Source organism: Zonotrichia albicollis, chromosome 28 (genome assembly GCF_047830755.1).
Source record: "Zonotrichia albicollis isolate bZonAlb1 chromosome 28, bZonAlb1.hap1, whole genome shotgun sequence".
Taxonomy (NCBI): Eukaryota; Metazoa; Chordata; class Aves; order Passeriformes; family Passerellidae; genus Zonotrichia; species Zonotrichia albicollis.
The window spans coordinates 3,184,713-3,201,473 of NC_133846.1; the positions used below are offsets into that span (position 1 = coordinate 3,184,713).

General features: G+C 47.1%; 1 protein-coding gene across 2 annotated transcripts; it reads left to right on the top strand.

Annotated features, from left to right (window-relative positions):
* The first annotated feature begins 4,309 nt into the window (after nt 1-4,309).
* Nucleotides 4,310-14,316, top strand: C28H1orf116 (chromosome 28 C1orf116 homolog). Of its 2 annotated transcripts, XM_074528162.1 has the most exons (5): nt 4,310-5,036; nt 6,013-6,096; nt 8,665-8,794; nt 11,338-11,500; nt 12,452-14,316. In XM_074528162.1, exons 3-5 carry the CDS (start codon nt 8,708-8,710, stop codon nt 13,564-13,566), a joined length of 1,365 nt encoding a protein of 454 aa, XP_074384263.1. In that variant the 5' UTR covers nt 4,310-5,036; nt 6,013-6,096; nt 8,665-8,707; the 3' UTR covers nt 13,567-14,316. The 2 variants fall into 2 exon arrangements, with proteins under 2 accessions (XP_074384263.1, XP_014129789.2); XM_014274314.3 differs by lacking the exon at nt 6,013-6,096 and having other exon boundaries at nt 4,314-5,036.
* The last annotated feature ends 2,445 nt before the right edge of the window (nt 14,317-16,761 follow it).

Below are 16,761 nucleotides of genomic sequence, written 5' to 3' on the forward strand. Positions count from 1 at the left end.
ATATTATGTAATAATATTTCCATAATAAATATTTATTTAATAAATAAAGCCGTTCTTGGCCATAGGAATGTTTAATAAATGCTGTGCAATAGGAGGCATTAACTACATTCTCCAGCTCCTTTTTGTGAAACAGAGAAAATAAATATTATATAAATGATTATATAATAAAGAATAATAAATAATTTTAAAAATAAATAAAACCTTTATTAAAGTTATAATAAATAATATAAATAATAATAATTTAATAAATAAATAAAACCTTCTTTGCCCATAGGAAGGTTTGATAAATGCTGTGCAACAGGAGGCATTAACTACATTCTCCAGCTCCTTTTTGTGAAACAGAAAATAAATATTATAGAAATGATTAGTTAATAAATAATAATAAATAAATTAAAAAATAAATAATATAAATAATAGTAATTTAATAAATAAATAAGACCTTCTTTCGCCATAGGAATATTTGATGAGTGCTGTGCAGTAGGAGGCATTAACTCCATTCTCCAGCTCCTTTTTGTGAAACAGAAAATAAGTATATACATAATGCTTATATAATATTATATAAATAATGTTTATGTAATAAATAAATATTAATTTAATAAATAAATAAATAAAACCTTCCTTGGCCATAGGAAGGTTTGATGAGTGCTGTGCAACAGGAGGCATTAACTACATTTCCCAGCTCCTTTTTGTGAAACAGAAAATAAATATTATATAATAATGTTTACATAAATAATATAGAATATGTTTATATAATAAATATGTGTTTATTTAATACATAAATAAAATCTTTGGCCATAGGAAGGTTTGATGAGTGCTGTGCAATAGGAGGCATTAACTACATTCTCCAGCTCCTTTTTGTGAAACAGAGAAAATAAATACATAAATAATGTTTATATAATAAATAAATAAATATTTAATAAATAAATAAAATCTTCTTTGGCCATAGGAAGGTTTGATAAGTGCTGTGCAACAGGAGGCATTAACTACATTCTCCAGCTCCTTTTTGTGAAACAGAAAATAAATATTATATAAATGATTAGTTAATAAATAATAATAAATAAATTAAAAAATAAATAATATAAATAATAGTAATTTAATAAATAAATAAGACCTTCTTTCACCATAGGAATATTTGATGAGTGCTGTGCAGTAGGAGGCATTAACTACATTCTCCAGCTCCTTTTTGTGAAACAGAGAAAATAAATATATAAATAATGTTCATATAATAAATAAATAAATATTTAATAAATAAAGCCGCCTTTGGCAATAGGAAGGTTTGATGAGTGCTGTGCAATAGGAGGCTTTAACTACATTATCCAGCTCCTTTTTGTGAAAGAGAAAATAAATATTATATAAACGATTATATAGTAAATATATAATAATAAATAATTTTTAAATAAATAAAACCTTTAATAAGGTTTTAATAAATAAGTAATATAAATAATAATAATAATTTAATAAATAAATAAATAAAATCTTCTTTGGCCATAGGAAGATATTTAATGAGTGCTGTGCAACAGGAGGCATTAACTACATTCTCCAGCTCCTTTTTGTGAAACAGAGAAAATAAATATTATATAAATGATTATATAATAAAGAACAATAAATAATTTTTAAAAGAAATAAAACCTTTAGTAAAGTTATAATAAATAAGTAATATAAATAAATAATAATAAATAAATAAATAAATAAAACCTTCTTTGGCCATAGGAAGGTTTAATGAGCACTGTGCAACAGGAGGGTTTAACTACATTCTCCAGCTCCTTTTTGTGAAACAGAAAATAAATATTATATAAATAATGTTTATATAACAAATAAATATTTATTGCATTAATAAATTAACGTGGCCATAGGAAGGTTTGATGAGTGCTGTGCAGCAGGAGGCATTAACTACATTCTCTAGCTCCTTTTTGTAAAACAGAAAATAAATATTATATAAATGATTAGTTAATAAATAATAATAATTAAAAATAAATAATATAAATAATAATAATTTAATAAATAAATAAGACCTTCTTTCGCCATAGGAATATTTGATGAGTGCTGTGCAGTAGGAGGCATTAACTACATTCTCCAGCTCCTTTTTGTGAAACAGAGAAAATAAATATATAAATAATGTTTATATAATAAATAAATAAATATTTAATAAATAAAGCCTTCTTTGGCCATAGGAAGGTTTAATGAGCACTGTGCAACAGGAGGCATTAACTACATTCTCCTGCTCCTTTTTGTGAAACAGAGAAAATAAATATGATATAATAATGTTTAAATAAATATTAAAATAATGTTTATATAATAAATAAATGTTAATTTCCTAAAGAAATAAAACCTTCCTTGGCCATAGGAATGTTTGCTGAGTGCAGTGCAACAGGAGGCATTAACTGTGTGCAATTTTCCATCCCTGATTTGTCAGCACACAGGCTGTGCTGCAGTTGGGCTGCAGGAAAATGCCCACAGAGCCACCCAAACCTCCTTACCCTGACAGGAATGTTATCAGTGACGCCTGTGGGTGCTTTTCCTGCAGGGCCAGCCCTGAGTCACTCGTGCCCTGGTGTTTAGGAACAGGGTGAGGCTCAGCAGGGCTGTGAAGCTGCCAAAGTCCTTCCAGGGCACTTCAGGGAAGTTTTCTCTGCATCATTTGACTCCTGGCATATCCTTCATGCCACCTGTGTGAAATCACACCTTGGTTTGGGTTGCAGCTATTTATGTTTGTTGAAGGGAGAGGTATGTGGCAAAAGAACAGGTTCTTTCTGGGTTCCTGATTCAGAGGAGCTCCACATTTCCCCTAATGGATGCTGACACTTTGCTGCAGCTCTGCCTGTTGGGCTGCCCAGACTGGAGCTGCTCTCAGACACCCCTGCCCACTCCTGTGCTGCTGCCACTGCAAAACAAAATCACCCCAGCTTTGCTTCCCTCCCTTCTCAGAGCAGCCTCAGCACCAGGCACAACTCGACAAACCCCACACAGCTCTAAATCTTCCACTTCAAATTAAAATTAATTCATTAAAATTTGAACAAAATCACCCCAGCTTTGCTTCCCTCCCTTCTCCGAGCAGGGCACAACTCGACAAACCCCACACAGCTCTAAATCGTCCACTTCAAATTAGAATTAATTCATTAGAATTTGAACCAAATCACCCCAGCTTTGCTTTTCTCCCTTCTCCGAGCAGGGCACAACTCGATAAAACCCACACAGCTCTAAATCTTCCACTTCAAATTAAAATTAATTCATTAAAATTTGAACAAAATCACCCCAGCTTTGCTTCCCTCCCTTCTCCGAGCAGGGCACAACTCGACAAAACCTACACAGCTCTAAAGCTCCTGCTTCAAATTAAAATTAATTCATTAAAATTTGAACAAAATCACCCCATTTTTGCTTCCCTCCCTTCTCCGAGCAGGGCACAACTCGACAAAACACACACAGTCCTGCCCTCAATCCCTGGTTGTCACAATGCCCCAGCAGCTTTGGCTGCATCCCCACCCCTCACCAGGCCAGTGTGGGACATCTCAAAGGGCCGGGGCTGGCTGGGGCTCTCAGCTTTGTGGATTTGCTCTCCAGCACATGTTCCCTTCTGGAACAGCACTTGGCTGGGCTCAGCATTGCCCGTGGGAGCCTCTGCCTCATCTGCTCTCCCTCCATCTTCCCCTGCCTTTAATTAGCTGATGTTTCCACTTCCCTGTTCTGTGGAGCAGGGAACATGTGTGTTAACAAATCCTTTTGCTAAAAATACCAATTTAAAAAAATAATAATCATTGGAGCGTGGAAATGTGAATGAATGCAGCAGCTGTGTCAGCCCTGGAAATTTCCTGCAGGGTGTTTGTGGATTTGCAGTGAGCAGCACCTTGTCAAGCAGGTACAAGTCCATGCTGTGTGTGGGGGATGGCCAAAGCATTGTTAACCAGCAGGAAAAGCTCCACTTTTAACAACAGAGCCCAAAGTCAGGGTAAGACGGAGGCTCTGTTGCCCCTGGGGGTCAGTGTCACCCTGCACAGGGTGGGGACATCTGGGCCCCTCTTTGGAGGTGGCACCAGGGGCTCAGGGCAGGAGATGCTGCTGGAGAAATGCCCCAGCAGAAGTTCTGAAAGGTGTCAGTGTGAGGATGGGCCTGAAGGGCATCTTGGGGGGCTTCAGCTTTCACCAGCAGAGGTTCTGAGAAGGTGAAGATGAAAAGATGAGCCTGATGGGCATCTTGGGGGGCTTCAGAGGTTCTGAAGAAGGTGCCAGTGTGAGGATGAGCCTGATGGGCACCTTGAGGGGCTCCACCTTTCACCAGAGCTGCAGGAGCCGCCTGTGGAAGGAGTCCCCAGCACAGGGCAGGAGCTTGCAGGGGTTTTTTTGGTGCCCACAGGGCACGGTGCCAACTGGGGCAAAAGCAGCTGCAGGTCGGGACAGGCACAGGAGCCGGGGAGCTGCGCAGACCCGGGCACGTAAATCAATCGGTGCCGAACCTTCCCTCCCCAAAACACTTTCTGCCTGCCTTTTACAACCTCCTTCCTTCGCAAGCAGCAAACTTTTGGCCTCTGGGAAGCTGTGGCGCAATGCAAGCAGCGACCTGTTGGCAGAGCTGAGCTGCGGCATCGCGGAGAGCAGAACCGGCAATTACCGAGGGCAAGGCTGGGCTCGGGGCTCCGCTGTCAGCCAGCAGCTATGCTGCAGAACAGGATGTCGGATTAAGGATCTCCTATCGGCCGAGCCGTGCCCAGGACAGCAGGGGACAGAAGGGAAGGAGCTGGGTGGCACCGGCAGAGCTGGCCCAGCTCACACCCAGCGCTCCGGGTTTGGGGGTTCAGCCACGCTGGGACAGCAGGAAAAGCGCCCTGGCAGGGCTGCAGGATGAGCTGCAGCCGGGCTGGGCGCAGGTGAGGGGCCAGGGATCGCCTGGCAGGACGGACCTGCCCTGCACTCCGCCTTATCTGCGGCGGAGCGGGGTTAATGTGTAACCCGGCCGTGTTTGGTTAGCCCAGAAAAGTAAAGAAGTCCCGGGATAGGCACGGCCGGGACGAGGAATTTGCCAGCACGGAACGACGGACAGCCCGGTAAAACTGCAAAAATGGATTAATTCTCATTTCTGTTCCTGCTTGTGCTTTGCTTTCTGTGCTTTTCCTGCTGGATGGGCTGGGGGCTCTGGGTACTCTGCTTTTGCAAGGGTGAAATGTGGTGGGGGATTCACCAGCAAAGCTGGACCAGGTGGGAGGAAGGCTGGGGAAAGCTGTGCTGGGGACAGCAAACAGCTCAGGCAGCTGCTGGGGTGCCTAATTTACTTGTTGAGATAGGAGGAAATTCAGATCTGCCCTTGACCCCTTTGCCCCTGGGCTGGGATCCATCCCCTGGGATAGCCAGAGCTGGAATTGAGCTGGGATCCATCCCATGGGCTGCTCAGAGCTGGAATTGAGCTGGGATCCATTCCCTGAGTTGGGATCCATTCCCTGAGCTGGGATCCATCCCCTGAGCTAGGATCCATCCCCTGGGATACCCAGAGCTGGGATCCATTCCCCTGAGCTGCCCAGAGCTGGGACAGTGCCTGCAAAACAGGGTTTGCTTTGGGTTGTGTTTGGGGCTGGCAGCACAAATCCTTTCCCAGGCAGGAAGGGTCTGGTTGTTATACCCCAGACAGCAAAACCGAGGTGTTCTAAGCCGGGATGAAGAGCGTGGAGTGGTGCTGGCTGAAAGAAAGTAGCCTCTTCTCTAAAGCAATTAGCATTAATTGCTACCCGGCACCTCTTTGATGGCTTTTAAAGGACAGTTACGGCAACGGCCACACGAGCTGAGGGACCTGGCCTTTGGATTTTGATAAAAAATAGCTTCTTCCAAATATGTTTTTAGTTGGGAAAGAGAGCTACACCACTGAAACCCAGCTATAAAGCAGTTTTTTGAGTCCCGTGTCTTTTAAATCAAACGCTCAGTCATGTTTTTAGTTTGTGGCTGTTACTGTTGCAGCAAAGAAGGAACTAAAATCCTTCTGAATCATTAAAACTGGGGGTTTCAATACTGATTTTTTTCCCCTTTCCTCAGCTGGATGAGTGTGCTGGAGCTGTAATCACATCAGAGGGAGGAAAAGGAACTTCTTGTTTCGGTGCAGTTCCTCTGCAGTGCCCGGTGAGCTCAGGCTGGACTTTGCCTCCCATGAGCTGGGGCTCCGTGGGTGTCAAAGCCTTGGCAGCTGCTTGAGGTCCCTGAAATGCTGGTTTTGAATGAGAGAAAATGATTTCTTTAGTGGTGAGGGGGATCCTCGTGGAGAAAACGCCTCCCTGCTGGCCCCAAGCAGCTGCACGCTCGAGCTCCAGCAAGGCTTTCACTTCCCCAGGAGGGTTTTGCTGTCTGAAATTTGGGAGGGAGGCAGCCAGGAGCAGCACAACAACCATGGCCAGGCCTCCTGCTACTGAGGAGCCGATGTAAATCTAGAATAGTTTTGATATAAATCTAAATTTCACGTTGTGGATGCTCCAGTGCACAGCAAAACCCTGCAGAGGCCTGAAGCCCCCCAAGCTCAGCTCTGCTTCCTCACAGCTCAAATCCCTGGCTGTGAAGAGATCTGAATTCAAAGAATCCAGGGAATTGCTGTTCCAAAGCCACCACTTACCTCAACGTCACTTAAGCAGTAAATAATGCAAAGCTGAGCCTGAAATATTAAACTCCTCCTGCGTGGAAGGATTAGACCTGTCAGGGCGTGGGTGTCGAAATCTGATTTTCGCGGCGTATTCCAATTACAAAGGAATTCTTTCAGGGTCTAACACTCTGAACAAGCAGCCAGTTCTGCTCACTTTATCTCTGGATCTAATTCCCTGATCCTGCTAGAAGGAAAAAAAAAAAAAAAAAAAAAAAAAAGCAGCAGTGTGTTCCTGCCTGCAGGTTACAGCACAAAGGGCTCCTGTGTGCCGAGCAGCAAATCCTCTCGCGTGGGTCCGTGTGTCGTGCAGGGGCTGTTGGTGTTTGTTTTGCTGCTCCCTCTCGCCCCCACAGCCCAGTTCCCTCCCCAAGAACAGGGTGGTGCAGGTGGAGGAGACTCACTGGCAATGCAAGGAAATTTTGGAAGCTTTGCATTCATCGGTAATGGCACCTTCTTAATGCCATTGATGGTGCCAGGAAATTTTGGAAGCTCAGCTTTGCACCCATCAGTAATGGAACCTTCTGTGGGTGCTCAGCAGAGCTCTGGGCAGGGATAACTGTGCCCTCTGCCCCCTGACTGAGGGGAAACCCAAATTCCTCCCCAGGAACAGGGTGGTGCATGTGGAGGAGACTCCAGGAAATTTTGGAAGCTCAGCTTTGCACCCATCAGTAATGGCACTTTCTGTGGGTGCTCAGCAGAGCTCTGGGCAGGGATAACTGTACCCTCTGCCCCCTGGGAAACCCAAATTCCTCCCCAAGAACAGGGTGGTGCATGTGGAGGAGACTCCAGGAAATTTTGGAAGCTCAGTGTTTTGCATTCATCAGTAATGGCACCTTCTGTGGTGCCAGGAATTTTTGGAAGCTCAGTGCTTTGCACCCATCAGTAATGGAACCTTCTGTGGGTGCTCAGCAGAGCTGAGGGCAGGGATAACTGTGCCCTCTGCCCCCTGGCTGAGGGGAAACCCAAATCCCACCCCAAGAACAGGGTGGTGCATGTGGAATGCAATGGCACCTTCTATGGGTGCCCAGCAGAGCTCTGGGCAGGGATAAATGTCCTCTCTACCCCCTGGCACCCTGTCCCAGTGTGAGAAACCCAAATCCAGGCTGTTTGTCACCCTGCTGCTGCCACCCTGGGGTCCCACTGGTGATGGGAGGTCACTGCTGTGAGCAGAGGGGACATTGGGGTGCTGCTTGAACCCCCCCAGCCTGCCCTGCTCCCCAGCCCCGTGCCCAAACACACCCAGGCGTGCCCCAAAGGCCCAGGGCCACCTCCCTGGGGACACCTCCCCAGGGCCCCCGAGGAAGGGTGGCAGAGGCAGCTCCTGGCCAGGAGGAAGCTCCTGACAGAGCAAGGATGTGAGTAAGCAGCAGCATTTTTGGGCCAGCGCGTTCACAAGTTCAAGCTGCAGGGCTGGCACAGGGTGTGGCAGAGGAAAGAGATCCCATGGGTCAGGGCTGGGGCTGTGCTGGGATTTCTGAGCCAGGCCTGCAGCTTTTCTTGTGCCTTATCCACCCCTGTGAGGTGAGCAGAGAGCCGCCAACACGAGCTGGCTGTGCAGAGATTTCCCCATGGCCAATTATTTTCAGGAAAACTTCGAGGATGATTTTTAAAAGCCCAGCTGTGCCTTCTCCTGGAAACAGCAGCTGAAGGTGGAGCACAATTCCTCCATCCAGCAGCTGAAGGTGGAGCACAAATCCTCCATCCAGCAGCTGGAGATGGAGCACAAATCCTCCATCCAGCAGCTGAAGGTGGAGCACAATTCCTCCATCCAGCAGCTGAAGGTGGAGCACAATTCCTCCATCCAGCAGCTGGAGATGGAGAAACATTCCTCAATCCAGCAGCTAGAGATGGAGAAAAATTCCTCAATCCAGCAGCTGAAGGTGGAGCACAATTCCTCAATCCAGCAGCTGAAGATGGAGCACAAATCCTCCATCCAGCAGCTGAGGATGGAGCACAATTCCTCCATGCAGCAGAGCCAGCCTGTCTCCCTCCCAGCGTGCTTGAGTCACCCCTGGGGGAACCTCACAACTTAATTTTTCTCCTTTTTCCTGCTCCAGCCAGGACATTCCTACCGTGCCAGCCTCCAGGGCAGCCCAGGCTATGCCTAGGAAGGAGCTGGGGATGGCAGGCTGCAACTCTGGCAGCTGTGACAGCATGGTCAGCACGGCCTCCAACCACTCCCAGCGGGTGAGTAACCCTGGGGTGCCCAGCCCAGCTCAACCCTCTGGGCTGGAGAAGGATTTTGGGCAGATCTCAGCCCAAATCTGCTCTCTGGTGGTGCTTTGGGGGCAGCTGGAGGCCCTGAGCAGCAGCAGGACCAGGTGGATTGCTGAATTCCTGCCCCAGAGCACTTCCCATCCTGTGTGGGGAGCCCTCGGTGCTGCAGGGGCTGCTCGGGGGCAGGAATTCCCTGGAGAGGGGATGCTGTGCCTGAAGAGGAGTTGCTGTCCTTGGAGAGGGGAGCCCTGGAGGGGGAATCCTGTCCCTGGAAAAGGGATCCCATCCCTGGAGAGGGGATCCATCCCCTGGAGAAAGGATTCTGTCCCTGGAGAGGGGAATCCTGGAGAGGGGATCCCAGTCCTGGAGAGATGATCCTGTCCTGAAGATGGGATCCTGTCCCTGGAGTGGGAATCCTGTTTCTGGAGAGGGGATCCTTGGAGAGGGGATCCTGTACCTGGAGAGGGGATCCTTGGAGAGGGGATCCTGTACCTAGAGTGGGAATCCTGTCATTGGAGAGGGGATCCTCGGAGAGGGGATCCTGTACCTGGAGTGGGAATCCTGTCCCTGGACTGGAATTCCTGTCATTGGAGAGGGGATCCTTGGAGAGGGAATCCTGTCCCTGGAGTGGGAATCCTGTCCCTGGAGTGGGATTCCTGTCATTGGAGAGGGGATCCTTGGAGAGGAGATCCTATCTCTGGAAAGGGGAGAGCTAGAAAGGGGATTCTCTCCCTGGAAAGGGGATCCTCTCTCTGGAGCTAGGATCTGTGGAGATGGAATCGTGTCCCTGCAGAGGCTCCTGTGCTGCCAGGGGTGCAGGGATGACAGCAGTTGTGTAACTGGGTCACGCTGGCTCCGAGCAGTGACAGCACCTGCAGCAGACAGCGAGCTGAGCTCCTCCTGCCTGGCACCAGATGAATTCCCCAGTTAAGGCAGGGATGAGTTGGGACCATGGGTGTAGATGTGTAATTTTTCACTATCTGTGCATTAAAGCTTGTTTGTCTCCCAACACTGATCCCAAGATTGATGGGCTAATTACATCCTGCCTGGCTTGGAGCATAATTGATATGTGTGAGAGCAGCTCAGTGCTGGCAGCTTTTCCATTTGATGTATTGCAAACCAGAACCAAACCCTCTGAGTTTAATGGGGATGGAAGAACTGGTTGTGATACTGCCTGGTAAAAGATTTGGATAAGGTGTCTCTGCAAAACAACTCCACCTGGGATAATAATTCCTGCCCTGTGCTTGTTGATCTGATGCACATTCCATCCTGTCCCAAGCCTCATTTTGTTCATGACAGATTGCAGAAATCACCTTGATATCTGATACTACAATAACAACTCCTGGTGCTCAAAATACAAATAAAACAAAACAATTCTGGCTCAGGAATGAATGGGAGAACAAGGAGAGTTCATCACCTGCACAGAACACTTCAGTGTTGGTGGTGTTTTCGAAGGTTCAGCATTGCTGAGCACTACAGGTGTCTGTGCCTGCAGATTTGTTACCCATCTGCTCACATTTCAATTTAAAAAACTGAAAGTTAGAGACCGAGTTCCCATGTTCAGAATTATCCACCTTCTGACCCACAGAGGAGGGTAATATAAAAAAGGTTTTAAGTACATATATATTTCTTATTTTTAGAGGAGGTTGGCAAATTTTCTGGAGCTGTAAGTACTCATTATTGAACAGCCACCGGCCAAGCAGCTGTCACAGGCTCTCTAAACTACCTGGACATTAAATATAAATACATAAAATATTAAAATAATATATAATATATTAAAATATGTACAGAATTAATATATATTAAAAGTTACAGATATAAAGTTATATGTGTGTAGTATAACATAAACTTCTCATATATATAGCATAAAGTAAACCTCTTTCTTATATATATATTTATATACATATATATATTCATATACATTAATATATATTTATATATACTACATATATGTTTATATATATTTATATATGTATATATATTATATATATGTAGTATAAAATAAATATATTTTATATATATAGTAAATAGATATATATTTATATTTACTATATATACTGCATATATTTTTATATGTACATAAATATGTAGTATAAAGTAAACCTCTCTTTCTTATATATATCTTTATATATTTATATACACATATATCATAAATATATACATATATATCATATAAATATATACATATATATATTTTATATGTATATATAATAAATATATACATATATATTTGTATTTCTATATACCATAAATGCACACTACATATATATTTATATATATTTTATATATATGTAGTATAAAGTAAACATTCTTTCTTATATATATTTATATATATTTATACACACATATATATTATAAATATATGCATGTATATTTGTATATTTTTATGTATATATAATAAATATATACTTATATATTTATATTTCTATATACTATATATACACACTACATATATGTAGTATATATACTTTTTCTTTTTCTTACCTGTTCTGCTTTATCTTCTTTTTTTCCAGAGTGACAACAGCTATGACTATTTATCTGTGGAAGAGAAGGAGTGTTTGATGTTCCTGGAGGAAACCATTGGCTCCCTGGATGCAGAGGGGGACAGTGGGGTGTCCACAGATGACACCGACTACGGGGAGCCCTCCAAGCCCAGGAGAGGCCCTGTGCCCCGGGGTGAGCTGGAAACCCTTCTGCAGATAAGATTTTAGTATAAAATATAAAAATCTATTTATTTCATACAGGCCTTATTCTCAAGTACAGATTTGTACAATACACGTCCTGTCTAGATATGAATATTTTCAAGAATTTTTTGATACCACAACTCAATGGCTTTGAAATTCTACAATATATAAATACCTTGCAGGGATCTTGCTTAGTGTCAGTAATCACAGTAATTAACGAGGCTCTATCAGGCCCAAAGGACCCAATTTCCCCAGCAGTGATGGATCAGAGTGTGGGGGTACCAGTTCTGGGTTTCTCTGGGCGTGGATTGAAGACAGTTGAGATGATAGTTCATGTTAGGACTCAGATATTCATTATTTCTTATCACTAGAACAGTCTCACGACTGTGAGTGGGGCAGCTTTTCATTAGAAGGCACAAAATGGCCAACAGTCTCTTGGTACAAGGTCTTTTAAGACTAAACCATCCAATTAAGAACTGACACCTGGATTATTTTCCCTTTTAACCCAGTAACTGATCCCATAGAGCCCACAGTGCAGACTTTTGTGCCCAATTACAAAACGCCACCCAAACCCATGGAGAAGGATGAAGAAGAAACCCAGGATGACACCCTGTGCCCTCCATCTTGCTTCCATCCACCACATACTAAAATCCCAAAACCTCAATTTCTCACCAAGTGACACACCTACACTACTCTGTATAATCTATTTCACACTTTTGTGGATTCTAGTTTAATTTGAAGTTTAGGAAACTTTCTCCATAGATGAGGGTCAAAGTCAGTGCTCCCTTGAGGTCAGGGCACCCCAAGAAGACAGAGAAATATTCCTGGTGCTCTGGGTTTGCACATCAGAGGAGCTGGGGGATTCCTGGGTGCCTGTGCTGACCCAGAACGGGTGAGGGATGTTCTGTGACCAGAGCATGACTCCAATTCCCTCTCTTCCCAGATTTGGGGAACAAGACTCCCCCTGCAAGCAGAGCCCAGCAGCGTGGGGCTGAACAGAGGAGTGGTAAAATCATCCCTGCCCCATCCAGCTCAGCCCCAGCACCTGCTCCAGGCCCAAGGAACATCCCTGCAGCAAATGGAGCTTCTGGCAGCAAAGGAGGTGTCCCCACGGTGCCAGCAGGAAAACCAGCCCAGGAGGTGCTCAAGGAGGGCAGGCTGGACCTAGGAAGCCACACCAAGTCCGTCATTATCCAACCTCCAGACCCCTTCCAGGATGAGCTGGAGTGGTCACGCAGCCAGCGCTCAGATGCCAGGGGGGAGGCGCCCAAGGAGACCAAGACTTGGACTTCGTGGGGCCACCTGGAGAAATCCACACTGGAGGAGGCCCCTCAGGACCCCGATGCCAAACGTGGGCCTCCGACCGCCCCCAAACCGCGGAAATTGCCACCAAACATCATCCTGAAAACCAGCAGGAGCAGCACCATGCCGGAGCATAACCAGAAGGTAAAAACAGCACCTCCACCCTCAGCCACCGGCCAGGCCAGCCCTGCCAGCGACAGCACTGCTGAGAAGGGCAATCCAGGCCACCTCGACCCCAAGGAGAAGGAGAAAGCCCGAAGGGAGGCCCTGGAGAAGCTGGGACTGTCCCAGGACAGGCGGGAGCCCAGCGCCCACCTCCATCCCCACCCCAGGGAGACACCACTGCCCATCCCTGGGCATCCTGGCGAGGGCTCCGTGCCGGGGATCCGCCAGATCCCCTTCAAATCCAACACCCTGGAGCGCTCTGGGGTGGGGCTGGGCAGCTCCATGGGCGGCCCCAAGGAGCAGAACGGGCGCGGCAGCAGCAGCTCCCTGGGCAAGATGTCGTTCATCGAGCGCCTGGCGCCCAGCTTCCTCCGCAGCCGGCCCCGGCCCGCCTCCCTCGGGGCTGGGAAGGACTTTGGGGGCCCCAAGGAGCAGGAGGAGAAGGACAAGAGCAGCAAGAGGAGATCCCACCCTCTGCCCGGCTTCCCCAGGCCGCCGCGCTCCGCTGTCAGCGTGAAGATCTCGCCCAAAGGCGCGGCCGACGAGAACCGGCGCGAGGCGCTCAAGAAGTTGGGGCTGCTCAAGGAGTAGCTGGTGGGGCTGGTGGAAATGGGGGTTTTCACCCCAAATCCAGTGGCCTGCACAGCATCCGCTGCCAGAGGTGCTGGGAGCTTATAAAGGAAGGCGGCGTGTACAGAATATTTTGTATATAGCAGGTGTACATGGGATATTTATACAAAACAGCTCTCAGCGTGGATGGGGTGTGTTCTCCTGCAAGGGCTGTAGTGCTTTTGGGGACCCATCAAAACAGGGAAGCCGTGGAATTCGGGGTTTGGCTTGTTTTCAAAAGGGTTGCCTGTGGATAAAGCGTCTCTGGGAAGAACTGCTGGACTTTGCTGCTCTTTTTGGACTTTTTTGGGTTTTTTTTTTAAATTTTATAACAGCCTTTGAGAGCTGAGCACTCACCTGCCATGTGAAAGTGCCTTGCAAAACCATCACTGCCTGCTGGGTGGGCTGGAGGGCTGCCCAGACTGCAAAGTGCCTTGCAAAACCATCCCTGCCTCCCTGGCACGCTCTGCTCTCCCACCCAGCCCTGACCACCTGCATCCAGCACCTGGAAGAGGCTTGAACTGCAGGAAAACACAGCTGAGGAGGCCAGAAGCTGTGCTGGTGTCAGACCCAGAAGTGCTGCCCAAAATGGGGCAGATGCAAGGCTGGGACAGCTCCAGCTCCTCCCTTCTGAGCTGTCCTGGCCCCTCTGATGCTGCCAACACTTTGCTGCTCACCCTGGGGAACAGAGGTGGCTGATGTCCCTAAATAAACCTGTGTGTGATCACCAAGTGCCATGTGGTACAGATTTATGTCATAGTCAGGTAAATAATTAATGCCCCCTAAATATTTAAAAAACAAAACAAAAGGGGTTTAAAACAAAGAGTTCTGAGAGAAAGGATGAGGCAGGTCAGGTCTGCACCACCTAGAAAATGGAATTATTTGATCAGCAAAGCTGATCAGTTAAAGCTGTGTTTTCATCCCTGTGCTCCATTCTTTTTTCTGCTCTGACTGCTCAGCACCTGCATGGTGCAAGTCCCAAGGGAAATCTCACCTTGTTCACCTATGAGAAAGGAGGAGAGCATGAAGGACTCTCTCAAAGCATTTTTGCCCTGAAACAGAACCTAAACATTTCTTAAAACCAGATTGTTTTGGAAACAAAAGGCTTCTCTTCCAATCCTTGGCTTTTGTCAGAGCCATTGTGTGCTGGTGTCGTGAGGGCTGAGATTTGTTCAGATTTCCAAGGAGAAACCTCACTCCCAAAGATCCCTTATCACTCTGTGACGTGGTGATGCTCACAAACAGGAGCTGGGATGAAGTGGGAACAAATTAAAACAACAGCCAGGGAGCAGCAGGGTCATTCCTCTGGGCATGAACTCCACATTTCTGTGCCTTTCCTGGAGCTGCCAGATGCTCTGGGCTGAATCACTCACCACAGACAAGCCCCATTCCACCAGCTGTTTAATCCTGCCAGGGGAATATGGAATTTTACCTGCTGGATGTGTTTGTAGCCCTTAGAAATGGAGCTGTTTGTGCCCCAGGGCTGGCGCCTGATGCAAGAGCAGCCCACGACTGTGCCTGGTGCCACCCAGAGCCCAGCCCTGCTGCTGGCACAGGGATCCTGCTCCTGCCCTTACTCCTACTCCTGCTTCTGCTCCTACTCTTAATCCTACTCCTACTCCTGCTCCTGTTCCTGACACAGGGATCCTGCTCCTGCTCCTATTCCTGCTCCCGCTTCTGCTGCTGGCACAGGGATCCTGCTCCTGCCCTTACTCCTGCTCCTGCTCCTGTTCCTGGCCCAGGGATCCTGCTCCTGCTCTTACTCCTGCTCCTGCTCTTAATCCTACTCCTGCTCCTGCTGCTGGCAGAGGGATTCTGCTCCTGTTCCTGCTCCTGGCACAGGGATCCTACTCCTGGTCCTGTTCCTTCCCCTGCTCCTTCTGCTCCTGTTCCTGCTCCTGGCACAGGGATCCTGCTCCTGTTCCTGCTTCTCCTTCTTCTGCTCCTTCTGCTCCTTCTCTTGTCCCTGCTTCTGCCCCTGATCCTACTCCTGCTCCTTCTCTTGCTCTTTCCTCTGCTCCTGCCCCTGCTCCTTGCAGAGGGATCCTGCTCCTGCTCCTGCATTCCTACTCCTGCCCCTACTCCTGCTCCTGCCCCTGCTCCTGGCAGAGGGATTCTCCTTCTCCTTCTCCTTCTCCTTCTCCTTCTCCTTCTCCTTCTCCTTCTCCTTCTCCTTCTCCTTCTTCTCCTGGTGGAGGGATCCTGACCCTGCTCCTGTTCCTGCTCTTGCTTCTATTCCTACTCGTACTCCTGCCCCACTCCTCCTCTTGCTCCTGCAGGGACTGAGGCCACCTCAGCTCCACCTGGAGCACCTTCAGGAGCCTCCCTGCTGCTCCCTGTGCCCACTGCTGCTGCTGGGGAGTTTTCTCCTGCTGCTGCAGGGGTTGGCACCAGGCTGGCCAGCCCCACAATAACTGGATTCATGGCTCAGCTACAAACCAGCATTTGCCTGCTCCTTTCCCTGCCTCAAATTCCTTGGATTTTTTTTGAGGGTCAGCACCTTGTGCACACCTTTGGGGTGGTGCAGCTCTTGAGGAGGATGCCCTGCCCTTCTCTCCATGCAGAGCAGCCCCAAGGATGTTTGCAGAGGGATTCAAAGCCTGGCTGAGGACTGTGCCAGCCCCAGAATGTGACTGTGCTCACAGGAGTCCCAGGATGAGGGAAGAGACGAGGATCTGACTCCATGTTTCAGAAGGCTTGATTTATTATGATATATATTACATTAAAACTATACTAAAAGAATAGAAGAAAAGATTTCATCAGAAGGCTGGGTAAGAATAGAAAAAGAAGGAATGATAACAAAGGTTTGTGGCTTGGACAGAGAGTCCGAGCCAACTGACTGTGATTGGTCATTAATTAAAAACAACCACATGAGACCAATCCCAGATGCACCTGTTGCATTCCACAGCAGCAGATAACCATTGTTTACATTTTGTTCTTGAGGCCTCTCAGCTTCTCAGGAGGAAAAATCCTAAGGAAAGGATTTTCCATAAAAGATGTCTGCGACACCAGAAGAATTCAATTCATTGCTCAGCTACAAACCAGCATTTCCCTGCCTCAGTGCCTCACATCCCTTGGACTCCTTCTGAGGGTCAGCACTTTGTGCACACCTCTGGGGTGATGCAGCTCTTGAGGAGGATGCCCTGCACCTCCAGGGATGTTTGGAGAGGGATTAAA

Excerpts from the sequence above, each read along its gene's own strand:
- C28H1orf116 (XM_074528162.1), top strand. The coding sequence starts at position 8,708 with ATGCCTAGGAAGGAGCTGGGGATGGCAGGCTGCAACTCTGGCAGCTGT. Across the intron at positions 8,795-11,337 it reads CCTCCAACCACTCCCAGCGG|AGTGACAACAGCTATGACTA; the intron begins GTGAGTAACCCT and ends CTTTTTTTCCAG. Across the intron at positions 11,501-12,451 it reads GAGAGGCCCTGTGCCCCGGG|ATTTGGGGAACAAGACTCCC; the intron begins GTGAGCTGGAAA and ends CTCTCTTCCCAG.